General features: G+C 43.9%; 1 protein-coding gene across 1 annotated transcript in view; it reads right to left on the bottom strand.

Annotated features, from left to right (window-relative positions):
* LOC111951065 (LHFPL tetraspan subfamily member 7 protein-like) overlaps nt 1-21,215 on the bottom strand; it is a 187,351-nt gene extending 166,136 nt beyond the window's left edge. The window contains exon 1 of the mRNA XM_023969048.2: nt 20,799-21,215. Coding sequence (XP_023824816.1) covers nt 20,799-21,116 — 318 coding nt within the window. The 5' untranslated portion in view covers nt 21,117-21,215. The remainder of the gene's footprint in view (nt 1-20,798) is intronic.
* Nucleotides 21,216-21,939: the final 724 nt, after the last annotated feature.

The following is a 21,939-nucleotide window of genomic DNA, read 5'->3' as shown; positions in this document are numbered from 1 at the left end:
AGTTCCTTAAAGAAGGCTGAGTTTCTGGGAATGCACTCTCCCAGGCTGTGTGGATGCAGCCTAAAGAGGCTGAGTTCTGGAATGCACTCCTCAGGCTGTGTGGATGCGTCCTAAAGAGGCTGAGTTCTGGAATGCACTCTCAGGCTGTGTGGATGCAGTCTAAAGAGGCTGAGTTCTGGAATGCACTCCTCAGGCTGTGTGGATGCAGTCCTAAAGAGGCTGAGTTCTGGAATGCACTCCTCAGGCTGTGTGGATGCAGTCCTAAAGAGGCTGAGTTCTGGAATGCACTCCTCAGGCTGGTGTGACGACAGTCCAAAGAGGCTGAGTTCTGGAATGCACCTCTCAGGCTGTGTGGACGCAGTCCTAAAGAGGCTGAGTTCTGGAATGCACTCCTCAGGCTGTGTGGACGCAGTCCTAAAGAGGCTGAGTTCTGGAATGCACTCCTCAGGCTGTGTGGAGCAGTCCTAAAGGGGCTGAGTTCTGGAATGCACTCCTCAGGCTGTGTGAATGCAGTCCTAAAGAGGCTGAGTTCTCTGGAATGCACTCCTCAGGCTGTGTGGATGCAGTCCTAAAGAGGCTGAGTTCTGGAATGCACTCCTCAGGCTGTGTGGACGCAGTCTAAAGGGCTGACGTTCTGGAATGCACTCCTCAGGCTGTGTGGAGCATTCCTAAAGAGGCTGAGTTTCTGAGAATGCCACCCTCAGGCTGTGTGACTGCAGTCCTAAAGAGGCTGAGTTCTGGAATGCACTCCTCAGGGCTGTGGTGGAAGACCGCAGTCCGCATCCACACAGCCTGAGGAGTGCATTCCAGAACTCAGCCTCTTTAGGACTGCATCCACACAGCCTGAGGAGTGCATTCCAGAACTCAGCCCCTTCCTCCCCCTTGTAGTCCCAGTTTCCCTGGCCTGGCTCCACTCTGGCCTCAGCTACAGGCAGCTGTCTTCTTGTCAGGGTCACTTACCACCACCTGCTGCCTGGAACCCCAATGGACGCCACTGTCTGTGTGCTTTGGAATGGGTGAAGGACCGACACGGCCTCTTCATGGCCTCCTACTGCAGGTGAGCGGGTCTAGTTGCTCTCCATACTGTCTCCCCTAATGCTGATGCATTATTGCAGTTTTTTACTTCTTTTAGCAAATCACAGAAATGTAACTCCAGACTGCTATTCAGTACCTTCTCTGAGTCTACAGGCCTAAATGCAAGGTCAGGAACAAAACCACCTCAGCAGGAAGCTGAAGGTACCGCACAACTTGGGCAATGTCGGATCAAGACAAATGTGGAAATAATGTATTGGATTTCCCCTGCAATGAACTATGAGAAGTCCGAGATGGAGAGATGCATATTCTGAACATTTCCATAATATCTGTTGTTGTGGGTGGTAGAAGCAGCAGCAGGAACTGAGTGTGCATACAGCACCATCATCCCACAGGAGACGTGATATCTTTATGCAGATGCCAGAGCTATAGAAACCTATTGAATGGCTGTTACATAAGGCTGTGGAGAGGATGGCTATGGACCACAGTATAGAGCTAACRTCAGCTGCTATTTTAGAGCCATATTATTCTTCAACCAGCTCTTTTGTCTCCACAGCCTCCTCTTAAAATCAGGAAGCATTGCAGCCCCTGCAGCCTTTATTCGATCAACTACATTTAGTTTTTAATAGATCAAGAGCTACATTTCCTTAGACACATTGTCACAAATACACTGCTAAGATAAAACGTTGAAATTGGACTACTTTTTGGGCCAATTCTCATTGCTCCATACGGAGCAATAAAATAGCATCCCCACATTATACATAGGCTAATCAAGGACGATATGACCGTAATCAAAAACCCATCTGTCAACTCTGTCCACCCACACTAAACATTACACAATACACATCACGTCTGCACTGCTATTGGAAATGACTGTAGAATACACTGATCAAAACACTACAGCACCGCCAAGCTCACACATATCTAGTCACATCACCACTGCAAAAGCCTTAACGCTCAAACACAGGCTCAGTTAGTCCAGCTGTATCAGGACTCTATAGTTGTGGCTGTATAGTTGTAAGACGGTTTCATGTAGCCTACAGTATTCTCCCCCTCACCATCACACCCCCTCTCTACCTCCCTCCCTCCCGCTCTCCCTCGATCTCCCCCTTCCTCCCTCCCTCTCTCCCAAACCTCTGAAGCCTGCTCTCTAAAGGAGGAGTGATACTCCACCCGAGGGCTTACACCCCATTAGCAGACAGCCACCTTATCACACACAAAGCCCCCTTCTCCCCAACCCATCTCCCCCCAGTCTCAATTAAATGGATGTTATTGTCCCAGGGGGAGGCAGGCACAGGGTCAGGTACAACGGATAAAATAACCACCTCTTCCCTCACCTGACTAGCTCCCAAACTCCCTCCCTCATTCCTTCTAACTCTTTTCCTTCCTTCCTACCCACTCCATTGGACTGTGGCAAATAATACATCACACGGCAGTCAGATCCGATGGATGGTGCGAACTGTCTTCACAGAGCTGTGTTAATGATGACATCCCAGTACCAGTCTCAGACTAGCCAAGGGATTGGGCGAGAGCCTCTGAAAAGGCCTCTTTTATACCAGGTTAGTGGGGGGGGGCTGTCAAAGAGAGAGAAAAGAGGAACCGCAGGCTCACTTTCTTCCTTTTTCTTCTTCTCTTTCAATAGAGGACTAATTTAATTGATACTTTGTTTTTTTCTCCCTAATTCTCTTGATAACAAACAAACATAGCATTTGCTTTTTGCTTTGAGGCTCATGCTAAACAGAGAACAGAGAAAAACACATGGGAATTTAGAAGTGCAGAAAAAGCAAGCAGATATATGAACAGTAGTCATTCAGAATGGCATGTTTGCACAAAGTTGAGGGTGGAAATTATAGAAATCTGCCTGATAAACAAGCCAAATAAATCAAAGTCAACTATGTGTGATTGTGCTAATTATATTAAACCTATGTAGCTACGCATGTATGTCTGGCACACTTACAAACAGCAAGTAGAATACAGAGGCAGAATCCTACAATTATGTTCGATTTATTTCTTAGACTAAGCAGCACTTTGAGCTGTACGAAGAAGAGAGCAGAGGGGAGGGCATGAGATGAGAGGAGGAGAGAGAGTTGAGAGAAGGATAGAGATGAGAGGAGGAAAGAGAGCAGATGGGAGGAGAGAGAGATAAGACAGCAGAGGGGAGAGGGAGAGATTGAGCAGGAGGGGGAGGCAGAGGAGGAAAGAGAGCAGAGGGGAGGAAAGAGAGCAGAGGGGAGAGAGAGAGATGAGAGGAAGGGAGAGAGCAGAGGGGAGAAAGAGCGAGAGGAGAGGAGAAAGAGAGCAGAGGAGAGGGAGAGAGATAAGGAGGCAGAGGGGAGAGAGATGAGAGGAGGGGAGAGAGCAGAGGGAGGAGAGAAAGATGAGAGAGAGTGAGGAAGAGAGAGAGATGAGAGGAGAGAACGATGAGGGAGAGGAGAGAGAGAGATGAGAGGAGGAGAGAGAGATGAGAGGAGTGGAGAGAGTAGAGGGGAGAGAGAGAGATGAGAGAGCAGAGGGGAGACAGAGAGAGATGACAGAGGAGAGAGAGAGAGGAGAGAGATGAGGAGGAAGAGCAGAGGGAAGAGAGAGAGCAGAGTGGAGGATAGAAAGATGAGAGAGAGGTGAGAGGAAAGAGAAGAGATGGAGGGGAGAGAGAGATGAGGAGGAGGAGAGATGAGAGGAGGAGAGAGCCGAGAGGAGGAAAGCGAGCAGAGAGGAGGAAATGAGCAGAGGGGAGGAGAGAGAGATGAGAGAGCAGAGGGGAGAGAGAGAGAGATGAGAGGAGGAGAGAGAGCAGAGGGGAGGATAGAAGATAGAGAGAGGTGAGAGGAAGAGAGAGAGATGGGAGGAGAGAGAGAGATGAGAGGAGGAGAGAGAGATGAGGAGAGAGCGGTGAGAGGAGGAGAGAGAGAAGAGTAGGAGAGATGAGGAGGAGAGAGGAGGAGAGAGATACAGGAAGAAAGGGATGCAGAGAGAGGGGTGAGTTAGTAAAGGAATGGAAGATACTGTATTCTAATTATTTTCCAATCCACATCAGTTGTTTCTGTAATACTGTACAAACCCACACACTTATAAATACAATGTTCCCTTGCTCTGGAAGGTCTGATAGTAACAACATTTGTTTTCACCGTGGGTGTTTTATTTACCAACAGCATGATTAGATATGTATAATCTCACCATACTGTACCCACACCTGTTAGTTATGGTAAACAGCACATGACTTTTCCCCCTTTCTTTAAAAATGAATTAAATGGATTATCAAAAACATGGTAAAAGGCTCCATCTCCATCCATACACACTAAAACATGTAGTATTTTCTCTCTGATTAACAGAACTTTGTAATATTCACTACAAAGCCTTCTAAAGGCTAGTCTGCAGTACAGAATATTGTCAACCAGTCAAAAAGGATCAGAGGTTTGTCGGCCTAGTATAGAGACAGATGGTTAGAGAGTGTGTGATGAACTGTGGAGGGTTGTGGCTGTCACTGTGCGTACCTCTCATGCTCTGTCCACCCAGACTCACACTGCCAGGCAGCTGCTGCGTGACCTGGCCTACCACTGGTACCCAATGCACATTTCAGAATTCATGTACACAGTACAATACCATAGCAACTGGAAACGCTACTATATCAGCCTTGGCCCCCAACACAACTACTGCAGACTTGTTGGGATAAAACTATCATCCATCTACAGGTATACTGCCAAAATAAAGGAAATACCAACATAGTGTCTTAATAGGGCGCTTGGCCACGACGAGCCACCAGAACAGCTTCAATGCCCCTGGGCATAGATTCTACAAGTGTCTGAAACTCTATTGGATGGATGCGACATCATTCTTCCACAAGAAATTCCATCACTTGGTGTTTTGTTGATGGTGGTGGAAAATGCTGTCTCAGGTGCCGCTCCAGAACATCCCATAAGTGTTCAATTGGGTTTAGGTCTGGTGACTGAGACAGACAAGACAGACAAGACAGACAAGACAGACAAGACAGACAAGACAGACACACACTTTTTAAACCCCCTATGCTCCTTTGAGACCCCTCTTTCCAAGTCACTGAGATCTCTTCTTCTAGCCATGGTAGKCAAAATAATGGGTAACTGGCCATTTTTTATACATGACCCTAAGCATGATGGGATGTTAATTGCTTAATTAARTCAGGAACCACACCTGTGTGGAAGCACCTGCTTTCAATATACTTTGTATCCCTCATTTACTGAAGTGTTTCCCATATTTTGGCAGTTACCTGTACATAGCAACATGTTCAACGGCAATCAACTCTCTAACCCAAATCAATGTAAGGATCCTTCCTATAAGTCCAGGATAGTAAAGAAGAAAGTTTCAGACACCTGTTTGCTTTTTTCAAAATAAATCTCAAATCTAAAAACATTACAAAGAAGAACCTTGGAGTCCGTCATACTTTCAAAAATCAAATGTATGAGATTAAGAAAATAACATTATACATGTTTTGAGGTTGGATGCTCTACACAGAGGTAAATTAACTGAATTGCTGGGTTTGAAACAAAGTTGCATCAGCTTGTAACATCATTTCCTTATGAGTAAGAGAGAGAGAGAGAATCTTCTCAATGTTCGATTGGAAATGATGCAACTGAACAACAATACGCTGTGGAAGGCGTAAAGGAGGGGTTTGTCACTATGTGCTGGGTGCTTAATTAATCAGAGTTAACTTGTTGTGTTCAGAGGCCTGGGATAGATTGGGAATAAACTAATCTTATCCAGCCGTTATTGACAGACGATAAGCACTGCACCATCCCCTGTGATCTACACAGAACATGAGTGAATTGGTAGTGGATTAACTACGGGCTTTTTTGTAGTTTGAAATCAAAATAATTGGGAACACTCATTTCATTTTAGGCAATTGTGTTTAAGAGTTAATCATTAGTGGCTGTCTTGTTTAAGTTGTTGTCAAAGTTTTTGGTACAAAAAATGGAATAGATTACAAACAAACTCCTTGCCGTAGATTACCTCAGAAACGACCAGAGTCAGCTCTACACTTGTGGTTATTACCTGAACGTGTCATGATAACAAACGAGCAAGGATGGATTACAGAAACGCTTCCAGCAAATCATATTTTCAAAAGCTTAATTTGCCAGGCTTCCTGAGCTGCTCTGACAACAACAGATACACATACTGGACATTTAACTGTATATATTTCAAATATCAGCTAAACAAGATGTGTCCCCTCTACCTACATATAGTGTTTATTTAACCCTACAGAATTCTACTCCTAAAGAATTAAATGTTTTATTCTCAAGATGCAGGAATCGCCTGACTCTCAAAGATGTTTAAAAAGGCTTTGAAGCACTTTATGTTTGAGCGCTTTAGAAGAGTACCCCGAAAATCCAGTTTGATATTTTTCATTGGGTAGAGAGAAAGAGAGAGAGCTAGATCCAATTTCTATAGAGACAGCCATGGAGGGCCCACATGGGCCTCCCTAAATCATCTATAATTCAAGATGATATAATCAAAAAGAAATGCTGTTCTCCTTCTTTTAGAAGCTGGCTACAGTACATCAACCTTGGACAACATTTGTTGGGTGATTTACAGCATTAGTGCTGAAGTGTTCTTTTCCCCTCTTGCTTTCCTCCATTATCCCTGGCCTCTGTGCAGTGACTACTGATGGAGACTAGCTCACGGCTACAACCTGAACCTGGCTCCATGCATCAAGTCAAGTGAGCTATCTTTCATTTATGGAAAAAGAAATGTTTGAGCGTTGCCTGTTAAATCAATACATAAACTACCCTCTGGGTCTACAATGGAGGCAGGCGGTGGGATGACATGCTGGTAGACAAATGGACAGCAGACACACAGACCAGCCTGACTCAGCAGCTTCCTGAGTCACTCTCTACATCGCTCTCTCTTTCTCCCTCTCCATCTTTCTCTGTCGGTCTCTCCTATTTCTCTCTCTGTCTCTTTCTCGCTATCTCTCAGTTTCTCTCCATTTTTTCCACTTTCCTCCATCCCTCCATCCCTGTTCTTGATTAGTAAGCCACAGATCTGTTTCTACCTGGGAATTGATGATCAGAGGGTCTTAAATATAACAAAAGCAAATAGTAAAAATTCAGCAGAGGAAGATACTAATTCGAGGATGCGAGAGACAGAGTTGATGCAATTTCTGCAGTGGGTTGAATTCAGCCAGCAAAATACAAGTTACATAAAGCTATTTCTTTTGCCCCAATTCTCATTCTAGTTTTGAAATAAGAAGTGAGTGAGATTTGCCTGTACAGTATATGACGTAAAAGCCACAGGGATACATACAAAGGATTGGTCCCCTGGGGGTGTTAGTCGTGTGTATTGGAGGCGAAGTCAGGTGCAGGAGAGCAGAGTGTTGTGAACAGGCACACTTTTTATTCTGGTCCAAAATGACAGCACAAAGTAACATAAAATGTGCCCAAAACACGGAACATAGACAAAAAGTAATGCGTGTAACAATATCCACAATTCCAAAATACACGTAACTGAAAACCAGGTGTGCAGGGAACAAGACAAGACAAATGGATACATGAACAATGGAGCGGCGATGGCTAGAAAGCCGGTGACGTCGACCGCCGGACGCCGCCCGAACAAGGAGAGGAGCCGACTTCGGCGGAAGTCGTGACAGGTGGTATGTCTAGTAAGAGAACACCTGCATCCGTTTCTATGTCTCTCCATCTCTCTCTGTCTCTTTCCATCTCTCCATCCTTCTGTATCTCCTTCATGCCCACCTGTTTCATCCATCACACTGTAGGCATCAGGTTAAATCTCAGTCCCCCGTGTTACTCCTCCTGACCCCCCTGCACCCCCCTGTGTCTGCCTCTATCATCACACTCACCCAAAGCCACCTGACCCCCCTGCACCCCCATGTGTCTGCCTCTATCATCACACTCACCCAAAGCCACCTGCCCCTGCGTCTGCCTCTATCATTACACTCACCCAAAGCCACCTGACCCCCCTGCACCCCCCTGTGTCTGCCTCTATCATCACACTCACTCAAAGCCACCTGACCCCCCCTGTCTGCCTCTATCATCACACCCACCCAAAGCCTACTGACCCCCTGCAACCCCATATGTCTGCCTTCACCACCAAACTCACTCAAAGCCACAAATCCTGACCCCAAATCCTAAATCCCAGGCCTATAACAATTTGACCCCACTGACAAATGCCTGAGCTTCTCTCAATCACATGAGCTAAATTGGTTTGAAATTGGATTGCCCTCTGAACTGGCTCAACATCAGCCAGAACCAGACCACTGACTGACTGACGACCAAACCGGCAATAGATGAGATTTCAGTTGGGAATGAATGGGCTCTGAGGAACTGGGGCTTTGCTTACAGGTAAACCTGTTCACCATGCACTACTATGATCAAATGGACCTTGACAGCAAAATAAGATTATTTTATTTTCCTATGTCCACAAGTGTACAAGGGCAAGTTGAGGTCTGCTTTATCCCAGCCCTACTAAAAGACACACACACATAGAGAGGGTGGAGCGAAATGGTGTCAAGCCTATAGAGAATTTAATTCATTCAGAAGTGCCACAACAGGATGGATGTAAACTGTAGCCATTAGTTTTGGCACCAGTGGGTTAAATGCCTTGTTCAGGGGTAGAATGACCCAAAGCTCTAAACACTAGGCTTCTGTCTGTGAGAGACAGACAGAAGCATCTTACCACACACACCTGATTTCTCATAAGGTGAGCTGTCATAGAACACCTCATCATCTGTTGTCTAAATCATTTCCAGCCCCTTCTCCTCCTAGATCGCTGTATTACACATCCAGTGCATTTTTGGATGGTGCACTTCCACTCGTGCTTAGAGAAGGTGACCGACCACAAAAAAGGGGAGGGTTTGGGGAGGGTTTGGCCGGCAGGGATGTCCTTGTCCCATCGCACACTAGTGACTCCTGTGGCGGGCCGGGCGCAGATGCAGTCCCCAGTTGTACAGTGTTTCCTCCGACATTAGCGCGGCTGCCTTCCGGGTTAAGCGAGCAGTGTGTCAAGAAGCAGTGCGGCTCGGCAGGGTCGTGTTTCGGAGGACGCATGGCTCTCGACCTTCGCCTCTCCCGAGTACGTATGGGAGTTGCAGCGATGGGACAAGACTGTAACTACCAATTGGATATCATGAAAAAGGGGTAAAAAATAAAAAGCTATGTTGACTAGGACATTTGCTAATATGGTGACATSAATGTTGGCTGTGTGTAGCTGTTATGATATGAAGGTTTGGCTTGGAAAGATGTATTGCCTGGACATAGACAGCTGCATTGAAATCCACAAGCGAAGGGAACAGGTGAGAAGAGGAGAGCGCATAGATGCGAGAAGGAATTAATGAGCAAAGTGATCGTGCTGTTTTTGTGTGGCTGCTATGACAGTGACCTGTGTTTGCATGTAATCAGGGGTGTATTCATTCCGCCGATTCTGTTGAAAAACGTTTCTTAAATGGACGCAAACAGAACAAAACGGGGATAAACATACCTGAATTTGTCCAATAGAACCTCTTGTTTGCAACTGTTGGACTAATGATTACATCCTAGATCAGCTTGATGCAGGCAAGAGTATACAAGGCAGTATTGAATGTGGCACTGTCTTTCACCTTGATTACTCAAAATTGACCTGTGCACCAACGTTTTAAACTTTCCTTCATAGGCTAGGTTGTAGGAACCTCATGATGGGTATAGGGAAAATTAGAGTATCATGTAGTAGCCTAAACCTATCTGTCACGGCCGTTTAAAGGAGTGGACCAAGGCGCAGCGTTTTGAGCGTACATACTTATTCATTTACCGATGTCGCCAACAAAAACAATAAATATCAAACCGACACGTGACGCCAACGTAGTGCATCCAGGCAACTAACAAGGACAACTACCCACAAAACCAACTTGGCAAATGGCAACCTAAATAGGCTTCCCAATCAGAGACAACGATAAACAGCTGTCTCTGATTGGGAACCCATCCAGGCCACCATCAACCTAATTACCCCTAGACAATACAAAWTCCCCATAGATAACAAAAACCCTAGACAAGACAAAAACCCATAGACAATACAAAAACTAAACAAACCACCCTTGTGACACCCWGACCTAACCAAATAATAAAGAAACCAAATATAACTAAAGTCAGGGCGTGATACTATCGATGTTACATTGAGCTGGGTGAATGGAATATGAATGACAGTTTTCCAAGATGTTGTAATAGAAATAAGGCCATGCWCATCAAAAAAATGATCGTCCTCCCTCATCTTAAATGGCACCGACCGCCATTGGTATGTGTGTGTGTGTGTGTGTGCATGACAATCCATTCTGTGATGTCTCTCTGTGTAAGAAATAGAATCAGGTCAGGAGAATCCACCCAGACAAAGCTCTCTGACGTATTCTGTAACGTAGCAGTATGCTTTTGTCTCTCACCGACACTCAGCCCCGTTCCGTTCTAGTCCTCTCTCCAGGGCCACAGAGATACAACCCAGCACACCCCAAAAAATTCTGTGAAACTCCCCAGAACATTCGTTTGGTCGCGGCAAATGTTCTCACAACACAAAAACTGTCCAGTCGTGGCGATCATTATAGAATGTTTGTGTAAAACATTTTCTTGATGTTGCAAGAACGTTCTTAGAACACATTTTATTTGTTCTTTAAAGGTTCCCAGAATGTTTCATTAGGTTGTGGGAACAGTTTGGTGAAAACACTGTGGGGATATTACAAAATATATGTTAGCAAACACAAAAACTGTCCAGTTGTGCAGATGATTTTACAACATTACAATTAATTTCTGATTGACCATACTGCCATGGCTATATAGTGAAAAAATAAGATGTAAGCAAGATTCCCTGGTGGTGCAGAGGAGAAAGACCTGGTTGTCACGTTCTGACCATAGTTCTTTTGTGTTTTCTTTGTTTTAGTGTTGGTCAGGACGTGAGCTGAGTGGGCATTCTATGTTGTGTGTCTAGTTTTCCCGTTTCTATGTTTGGCCTGATATGGTTCTCAATCAGAGGCAGGTGTTAGTCATTGTCTCTGATTGGGAACCATATTTAGGTAGCCTGTTTTGTGTTGGGTTTTGTGGGTGGTTGTCTTCATGTCTTCGTGTGTCTGCACCAGACAGAACTGTTTCGGTTTTTCACATTTTGTTGTTTTGTATTTTGTAGTGTTCACGTTTTATTGGCTTTAATTAAAAATGATGAACACTAACAACGCTGCGCTTTGGTRCGATCSTTCGTCCACAGAAGAAAGCCGTTACACTGGTGGTGCAGAGGATAAAAGACCTGGTGGTGCAGAGGATAAAAGACCTGGTGTTGGAACCAAACCATGCAAGTCCAAACCCCACATGGGCAGACTGTCCACATATAAATGTCCTACGAATTAAATTAAAATGCCATTTTTCTCTGTATCACCTACAATACAGTTCTCTAATGACAATTGCCATCAAATCTGGCGAGAAACATATGGGCATGTTTTTTTAAATTTCCATGCTGAGAATGTTGTGGTAATATTAGGTCAAACTCAAATATACCATTTTCTAAATGTTCTTGAAATGTTCCCGAGGTCCTCCAAGACAAGGTCAAATGTATATTACGTGAACATCAATGGAATATTATGTTAAACCTAAAACAAATATGCTATGAACATCATAAAAATGTACTTATTTCGTTCTTATACAGTAACATTAATGGAATGTCCTGTGTTACCTAACTTAAACAGTGTACAGTCGTGGCCAAAAGTTGAGAATGACACAGATATTAATTTCCACAAAGTTTGCTGCTTCATTGTCTTTAGATATGTTTGTCAGATTTTATTATGGAATACAGAATTATAATTACAAGCGTTTCATAATTGTCAAAGGCTTTTATTGACAATTACATGGAGTTGATGCAAAGAGTCAATATTTGCAGTGTTGACCCTTCTTTTTCAAGACCTCTGCAATCCGCCCTGGCATGCTGTCAATTAACTTCTGGGCCACATCCTGACTGATGGCAGCCCATTCTCGCATAATCAATGCTTGGAGTTTTTCTGGATTTTTTTTCCGGATGCCCCAAACAATCAGAAAGGGGATTCATCAGAGAAAATGACTTTACCCCAGTCCTCAGCAGTCCAATCCCTGTACCTTTTGCAGAATATCAGTCTGTCCCTGATGTTTTTCCTGAAGAGATGTGGCTTCTTTGCTGCCCTTCTTGACACCAGGCCATCCTCCAAAAGTATTCGCCTCACTGTGCGTGCAGATGCACTCACACCTGCCTGCTGCCATTCCTGAGCAAGCTCTCTCGGTGGTGCCCCGATCCCGCAGCTGAATCAACTTTAGGAGACGGTCCTGGCACTTGCTGGACTTTCTTGGGCGCCCTGAAGCCTTCACAACAATTGAACCGCTCTCCTTGAAGTTCTTGATGATCCGATAAATGGTTGATTTAGGTGCAATCTTACTGGCAGCAATATCCTTGTCTGTGAAGCCCTTTTTGTGCAAAGCAATGATGACGGCACATGTTTCCTTGCAGGTAACCATGGTTGACAGGAAGAACAATGATTCCAAGCACCACCCTCCTTTTGAAGCTTCCAGTCTGTTATTCGAACTCAATCAGCATGTCATTACTTTTCTCCAGCCTTGTCCTCGTCAACACTCACACCRGTGTTAACGAGAGAATCACTGACATGATTTCAGCTGGTCCTTTTGTGGCAGGGCTGAAATGCAGCYGAAATGTTTTTTGGGATTCAGTTCATTTGCATGGCAAAGAGGGACTTTGCAATTAATTGCAATTCATCTGATCACTCTTCATAACATTCTGGAGTARATGCAAACTGTCATCATACAAACTGAGGCAGCAGACTTTGTGAAAATGTATATTTGTGTCATTCTCAAAACTTTTGGCCACGACTGTATGAATGTCATCACAATTGTGGGGACTGAGCATATCAGGTCCCCACAATGTTACCACAACCTAATGAAACATTCTGGGGACCTTTAAAGAACAGACTAAATGCATTCGGGGAACGTTCTTGTAACATCAGGTGAATGTTTTTTTCACCATAAAAGAAACATTGTAGAATCATCCGCACAGTTTTGTGTTCTGGGAACATATATTTTGTGATGTCCCCAGAGCCGTAAACAGGGTTTGAGTTTTAGAGATGTTTTATTTTATCACTAAATAAAATAAAAATGTATTTACTACATTTCTACATAAAAAATATAATAAAAAAATGCTATTTTGGAGAACAGCAAAAATCACCTTGGCTGCTGTAGGTTAACTAGAACTTAATGGTTAATGTTCTGAGAATGTTTCCGGTTTGCTGGGGACACACTTACTATCATTAGGCCACATAACATCATCTATAGTAGAGATACACATTCCTGGACAAAAACCTTTCACCACTAATGGGATAACTAGCTCATAGCTAGCTATCCCATTAGCTAGCTATCCCATTAGCCATGAATCGGAGGCCTACTCCTACTGAAAGAGCGGAGGGGAGGAGAGGAGACATTACACAGAGACATTGGTGAGCGCAAACAGTAAATCTACAGGGAGTAAAAGCTTAGCCTCAGGCTGCACCAGGAAAAGGACAGACAGAGTGCTTTCGATTTGGAGAGATTTTGCAACTCTTCATTGTGAAAGTGCATGGGCGTAACTGGTATATATCTTGCGGAGTGACAGGGAATTCATTAACTCCRGTGCCATTGTAATATGTGGGCCCTTCTGGGACCTTGGCTCCTGGCTTGGCCCAACCTGCAAGATGCCATGCTTCTCATTTTCTCTCTCAAAACAAGGCTAGGTTCCAGGACCTCGAGAGTAGAGACCAACACACACACACACTCACACACACACAGGCCTCGTCCATCATTTTATTACTTACAGTAGCAGCAGCAGCCTCTGATAACACCCGGGGGCTGGACTCCCCATTTTGTTGGGCAGGCAGAGGGCCCTGATTCAAGCAGAGCACATCATTGCTTCCTCCCCTGATGCCATATAGGTACAGTGCAGAAAGAAATAGGAATTGCCTGGACTGTCCAACCCCACCCCAAAGTTCAGTTAATTCCATTTGAAGAATATTCCACTTCCACTCAGAGCTTCGTACTGTCGCTATGGACTATTAAAGTTTAGGGGGGGTTTTACAGTTGAAGTCGGAAGTTTACATACACTTAGGTTGGAGTCATTAAAACACATTTTTCAACCACTCCACAAATGTCTTGTTAACAAACTATAGTTTTGACAACGGTTAGACACTACTTTGTGCATGATACAAGTCATTTTTCCAAATATGGTTTACGACAGATTATTTCACTTATAATTCACTGTATCACAATTCCAGTGGTCAGAAGTTACATACACTAAGTTGACTGTGCCTTTAAACAGCTTGGAAAAATCCAGAAATGATGATGATGGCTTTAGAAGTTCTGATAGGCTAATACTCATTTGAGTCAATGGAGTGTACCTGTGGATGTATTTCAAGGCCTACCTTCAAACTCAGTGCCTCTTTGCTGACATCATCAGCAGAAAAATGTAGACCTCCACAAGTCTGGTTCATCCTTGGGAGCAATTTCCAAACGCCTGAAGGTACCACGTTCATCTGTACAAACAATGTACGCAATATAACCATGTGACACCGGCAGTCATACTGCTCAAAAAGGTGACCGTTCTCTCCCTAGAGGTGGCAGCATCATGTGTGGGGTGCTTTGCTGCAGGAGGACTGGTGCACTTCACAAAATAGATGGCATCATGAGGCAGAAAATTAGGTGGATATATTGAAGCAAAATCTCAAGACATCAGTCAGGAAGTTCAAGCTTGGTCACAAATGGGTCTTCCAAATGGACAATGACCCCAAGCATACTTCCAAAGTTGTGCCAAAATGGCTTAAGGACAACAAAGTCATATGGAGTGGCCATCACAAAGCCCTGACCTCAATCCCATATAAAATTGTGGGCAGAACTGAAAAAAGCTGTGCGAACAAGGCACCTACCAACCTGACTCAGTACACCAGCTCTGTCAGGAGGAATGTGCCAAAATTCACCCAACTTATTGTGGAAGCTTTGAAGACTACCCAAAACGTTTGACCCAAGTTAAACAATTTAAAGGCAATGCTACCAAATACTAACTGGTGTATGTAAACTTCTGACCCACTGGAATGTGATGAAAGAAATAAAAGGTGAAATAAATCATTCTCCACTATTATTCTGACATTTCACATTCTTAAAATAAAATGGTGATCCTAACTGACCTAAGAAAGGGAATTTTTACTAGGATTAAATCCAGGAATTGTGAAAAACTGAGTTAAATGTATTTGGCTGAGGTGTATGTAAACTTCCGACTCAACTGTATATAAGAAGGAAGTGTTTTTCACAGACTTAAATTATATTAAAACAAGATGTCTGAAGGACAATATGTGACTCATCATTTTGGCAGCTCTGTATGGAAGTCTGAGGAGAGTGTGTTGTGTATTGCATTGTTGAGTTGATTGCTTGACAACTGGCCCCCTCAAACCTGAAATCTCAGGCTTATAACCTGCCATTTCTGAAGAGAAACAAAAGATGATGAACTTCTACATTTCCAATCCCTGTTTCTGGAGACTCATGACTCATCTACATTGCAACCATGACAATCTTTGTCGAAGTACCACGCACGCACACACACAGATACACTCACACATAGATGACACCACACACCATTCACACAGCATTGGATGTGTCAAGACGGAAGCACTAATTCAGCATGCACAGGCCAGGTTAATCAGGCATTGCCAGGGCCAGGTTACATCAAAAGGCATGCTAACAGGCCAGGTTAATCAGGCATGCTACAGGGCCAGCCAGGTTAATCAGGCATGCTACAGGGCCAGGTTAATCAGGCATGCTACAGGGCCAGTTAATCAGCAGCTACAGGGCCAGGTTAATCAGGCATGCTACAGGGCCAGGTTAATCAGGCATGCTACAGGGCCAGGTTAATCCAGCATGCTACAGGGCCAGGTTAACCCAGCATGCTACAGGGCCAGGTTAATCCAGCAGTGCCAGTGATTACAGCTGTGGGTGGAGCCAGACGATACCAGCCTTCAGCTGCTGGAAGCACACTAAGCTACTAACAATTTAAGTGAAATTCTTCTGGCAGCTGAGACGAGCACCACCTCCTCCTCCTTCACACTTACCAAGCAGCAGGTCTGAGTACAAGCCCCTAGCTAACACTTCCTCCAACCTGGCAACCTCTAACACCTGGACTGACTGACACCTACCAACCTGTCAACCGCTGCCTGCTGCCCCAGAACACGCAGGCAGGACTCAGGCTGCTTTGAGGACAATAACATCAACACAACTCAGTCAGTCTTATGAGAGAGGTGGAGAAATGACTTGATATAATCAGGGTTGATTCTAATAATCCCCTCCGTTTCAGTTCATTCCTTAATATTATAGTAAACTATGCAATTCTGTTTATAAAATGTATTATATTGACTGCTTATATAACTTTGTAATAGAGTATAGTTACTGTATAATTCCATTGTATCACATTTGTGTTCTATTCTACAAGATCAGGTCTTACATCTGTGCATGTGTTTTCAACCTGTTTGTTTAACACACTCATTCCATCCCAGAGCTAGTTGCCACTGTAGCAGACACTATCAGGCCTGCCAGTCAGTGCTGCAGCCTGGCTGTAACGATCTTCGTTGGGAGAAAGAGAGGAGGACCAAAGCGCAGCGTGGTAAGTGTTCATGATGAATATTTAATGGATCAAACTGAACACTGAAATACAAAACAATAAAGTGAACGAACCGAAACAGTTCCGTGTGGAACACATAGACACGGAAGACAACCACCCACGAAACACAGGTGAAAAAAGGCTACTTAAGTATGATTCTCAATCAGAGACAACTAACAACACCTGCCTCTGATTGAGAATCATACCAGTCCAAACGAAAAAAACAACATAGAAAAACGAACATAGATAACCCACCCAACTCACGCCCTGACCATACTAAAACAAAGAAATAACAAAAGAACTAAGGTCAGAACGTGACACTGGCACATCTCTTGGCTAGCTCCTCAGTGCCAAGGCTGGATGTCAGCGCAGGCCAACCAGGGCTTTAAAACATGGACGGAGGACAGAAATTGACCACAGAACCAGAGCACATCTAGGCCAGCCACAGAGGGAGTGTGAGAAAGCCAAAGCCCTCCTTCTTGTTCTGTCCCCTCTACTGGGCTCTGTACACACACAAATCAGTGTGAGCTCTCATTGTAGGCCAGCTGAACACAGCCCCTCACTGATGGACTCCACAGACCCCATGCTTTCTGAGATAGGGGGGCCTTTTAACCTGTCATATACAAATTAATGTTGGAGGGGGGTCAGTTAGTGTGTGAGTGTGTATGTGCGCTTGGTGTGTGAATGCATGCATATGTATGTGTGTTTGTATGTGTGTGTGTGCATATTTGTGTGCATATTTGTGTGTGCATGTGTATGTGTTTTTGTGTGTTCGGGATGCATATTGTGTTTGTTTTTGTGTAAGTGAGTGTGTGTGTAAATGTGTGTGTGAGAGAGAGAGGTGGAGTTGTTTTAAAAAGGAGGACAAGAGCATCAGCGGAATAATCTGTACACCAATGAGGGGTGTCGGCCTGGAAGGGGTGAGGCGGGGGCCGTAACTTATTAATGCCCATGGGGCGTGATGCTGGGATGCTATGCTACTATGACGCAGCATGGGATACTATGATGCTGTGCTTGGGCCAACCTGATCACAGACGTATCCATGTACAGTGCCTAGTGAAAGGCTGCACACCCCATTCACAGTCTTTAAAGTTTGCTGCCTTAAATGTCAATCTAAAAAGGATTCATGTTTTTCCTACAGATCTACAAAGCATAGTCAATATTTTCAAAGTGAACGAAAATTATGGAAAACTTTCAAAATGAAAATAAAAAAAATTAAAAAGCTGTACGTCTTCACACCCCAGAGTAAATAATTGGTGGCAGCACCTGAATAAGATTCTARCAACTTTGCACAACTCTTAGGGCAACATACACCATGTGTAGAAAGCATTAGGAACATCATCCTAATATTGAGTTGCACCTCCTTTTGTCCTCAGAACAGCCTCATCGGGGCATGGACTCTACAAGGTGTCAAAAGCATTCCACAGGGATGCTGGCCCATGTTGACTCCAATGCTTCCCACAGTTGTGTCAAGTTGGCTGGATGACCTTTGGGTGGTGGACCAATCTTGATAAACACGGGAAACTGTTGAGTGGGAAAATGCAGTTCTTGACACACTCAAACCGGTGCGCCTGGCACCTAGTACCATACCCCGTTCAAAGGCACTTAAATATTTTGTCTTGCCCATTTACCTCTGAATGGCACACATACTCAATCCATGTCTCAATTGTCTCAAGGCTTAAAAATCCTTCTTTAACCCGTCTCCTCCCCTTCACCTACACTGATTGAAGTGGATTTAACAGGTGACATCAATAAGGGATCATAGCTTTCACCTGGATAGTCTGTCTCACGGAAAGAGCAGGTGTTCCTAATGTTTTGTACACTCACTTTTTGTCAAAATTGCTCATGCTCTGTAAATATGGTTGGGAATCATTGATAGACAGCAATATTCAAACCTTATCTCTGATTTTCAAGTAAATTTATGTCAGAATTGAGACTAGACCACTCAAGAACCCCTCTTAGAAAGCCATTCTGGTGTGTCTTTGGCATTAACATTTCTGTAATTGTGTTTTGGGTGTGTAGACTTTTACTAGGCACTGTACAAGAAGGACTTCGCTCAGTTAGCAACTCTCTGGGTACTAAAGGTACTGTATCGCCTGACTGTCTGAACAGGTGAGACTACTCCGAAATGTGTCAAAACCCAGAGATGAAAKCCTTCAAATAAAGTGATAACACTCTTCAAAGGTCCCTGGAACATTAGTTGCCAGCACAAATACATGGAATTCCCATTCAGCAATACAGTACCTCCTATCCACAAACACCTGAATCTTCATCATTTGAAGATATGAAGGGCTAAAAGTACTAGAATTATTAACTCATTCTGCTCTGCTTTGTATTAGACTGTGTACTCTGCTCAGACCTGTTTGCCTGATCCAGTATAAATCCCATCTTCTACCTGTGTGGGAAAACTATAGTAGCTACGCATTTGATTCTTTCCTGCACACAGCCCCTAGCTACTACATCTGAACTGCCACTTAATTATATATCTCTTTCATATGTTAATTTATCCTGCTCATACATAATCATAACTCCTACGGAAGCTGGTGGGATATTGCAGTTTTTTTTTACAGCATGGTCGTGGGTCCAACTGGCCTGCTTTTTCTAATCTAGAATGAAAAGAAGGACTGGAATGCACTGGACAGCTCTACGGGAATACCCATGGTGCAATGCAACTGGACTCCCGGGGGGCCCCATGCTTCTGGCTGCCCCAGAGATGCAAATAAGATAACTTACACAATCACACATTCCATTTGGTGGGAAGTTAGCCAACAGTCACTTAGACAGCCATCTCTTGATTTAACTTAGCACACGGTCCCATAGCTTTACACCAGTTMTTTTTTTAGCACATGCCCTCATTCTGTTTTGAATGGACTTCAAAATGTTGAATTATAAATGCTTTTTATGACAGATTTTTWGTGTTTACAGACTGAAGATTCATGCTTGTTGACACGTTTTCAAAAGTGGATCACTGCTACTACATTAAGACCATTGATTGTTAAAACCCATCAGCTATTTAACAAGAGGAGCAAGAGCATCTCTCCCTCATAGTTTGTGACCCATTAATGACTGTAACTAAATTAAGCACTATGCTATGCTTTGTCAAAGCAAAGCATTCATATTCTGAATAGGAAAAACTGAAATCCTAGGGAACTGTAACCAGTGTCTGGGTCTATGGCTGGCAGTAGTTATGTAACCAGTTATCCTGAGAATTAAAGAAACAAGACCACTGACTGAAGGTGGAAGTGTGTGATGTGAGAGATTCCCTATGGCACTACAATACTGTCATCTCACTCAACTGCCATGCTAACCGTGGCCCAGCTCCTTAGCTAAAACAAACAATTTAGCTCAGAATAAATAGTGAATAGTAACATAAGAAATGGCAGGTCCTTATTGCTAGTTCTACAGTTCATTACTACTGTAGCTACGCCTCCCTGAGTGTACTGTACTACCTATTAATGGTACCTAATTCCTAATAGTGGTAGAATAGAAACCCATATATCGGCCAGATAAAGTGCCAAACACTTGCCCTCTGCTGGTGAGAGATTAGCCAACAGACACTGATGGCACAAGGCCCCTCTCCATCCATCCACCAGAGAGCCTGTTGCTGTGAAGGTTAATCCACAACCCCAGCCTTGTCAACAGGTCTCACCTGAGGGCAAGGACCTTTCATTGTGACATAACTAATTCTATAACACCTGTTGACTATGAGCTTGAACAACACCTAATGGAAATCTATACCTATTCCTTTGGGAGATCAGTGTTCAGCAAGTGTTCTGTTTATGGTTTTGGTTGGATTTAGTTCAATCTCATTGATTGTGCATGCTGCCATGTCCATCATCAACAACACTAATGTCACTATATTGGAGTCCTGAATACACTCAAGACAGTGATGCAGGAGCTGCAATGGCTCAAAGTCCTCTCTCAGCTGGTCTTATAAGACAAAGGGGTATGTTTGCTCATCACAGACAACATAATGAACACTATCCTTTGTGGATTCTGGAAGCCACTGCATGCTCATGTAGTTGCTACGTTATTGAGATGTAATACGCAACACTGTTTACTAATTTGTTACCATAACACATTCATTCAAGTATTGCATGTATGATCCATGTATGGTCATGTACCTGCCACGAGRTGGATGGAATCTCAGCGAATTTCCCGGGTCCTCCGAAGGTGTAGCATCTGTACATATGGTCCAGGGACTCMGAGCAGTGCCAAAGTAAGCCGAAGCTCACAGAGTCCTTATTTTTCAGATGGTCCTTGACAATCCATGCAGATGATATAAAACTGAAACTACAGATAGCGACCAGAGCGGAGGWCAGGAAGACCCAAAAGCAGCCCACACAGCTGAACATCCTCGCAGCTTGGGGCAACGAGTAGCTCAGAGACAGATCGATCCCAACCCCGGCTTCTTTCTTCTTCCGATCCAGCAATGAATGCATTTGGAGCTCACACACCCAGAAGAGATAAAGTGAAGCTCTCCCCAACAAATTTTACACCAGCAGCCTCCTGCAGCAACAGAACTAGTTAACAATTTGTTATCCGTAATGATTTAAAGGGATATTCCAGTGACCCAAACATCGGCTCGTGATTTCATAAAAGAGTCAAACATGAGCACTTCTAGGTAAACAAGCTGCCACCTCAACAAGAAGTAATGTCTCCTTTAAATAGGCTATCCGCYACTATACTTGAGAATCTAGAAATATGAGTCACGGCAGGACACAAAAGCTGTTTGTCACACCTGAAACAGAGATGCATAACTGTCATTCCGTAGATGGTCGCCGCCTGGAAATARGGAACTATCAAATGATCTTAATCGAATTTTACTCACGAGATGTAAAATAAAACATATGTTAGTGTTGCAGTTGCTGTCTATAGGTCCGGGTATTTGAGTCGCCGCGCTTTGTTCAGCAGGAGAAGCCGTGGTTTTGGTTACGCGTGGTAACCAGTAGGCAACACAACAAAAGTGTCCACATTGGCGCGCGCGTCATTGCGCWCAGGGAATACTCAAGTGGGCGTCTCCCCATCAAGAGAAATGTTGTAAACCTTCACTTGTGTCCTCATGTTACTTACGGTAGGTAAATACATGTTTAGAGCAAAGTGATACTAAACCACAAAGATTGCCCATTTGGCTAAACATTTGCTAAAGTGCCAATTTTATAAGACAATTTTCTGTGGGAAACAAGAGGAACTAATATTTTTAGTGAAATAACCTAGTCCTAATTATTATTGGACAAAACGCTGTTTTTGTCGTTTAAACAAACA

Source organism: Salvelinus sp. IW2-2015, linkage group LG23 (genome assembly GCF_002910315.2).
Source record: "Salvelinus sp. IW2-2015 linkage group LG23, ASM291031v2, whole genome shotgun sequence".
Lineage (NCBI taxonomy): Eukaryota > Metazoa > Chordata > Actinopteri > Salmoniformes > Salmonidae > Salvelinus > Salvelinus sp. IW2-2015.
Note: the sequence above shows the minus strand (reverse complement) of the source record. Positions and strands in the feature narration are given on the sequence as shown.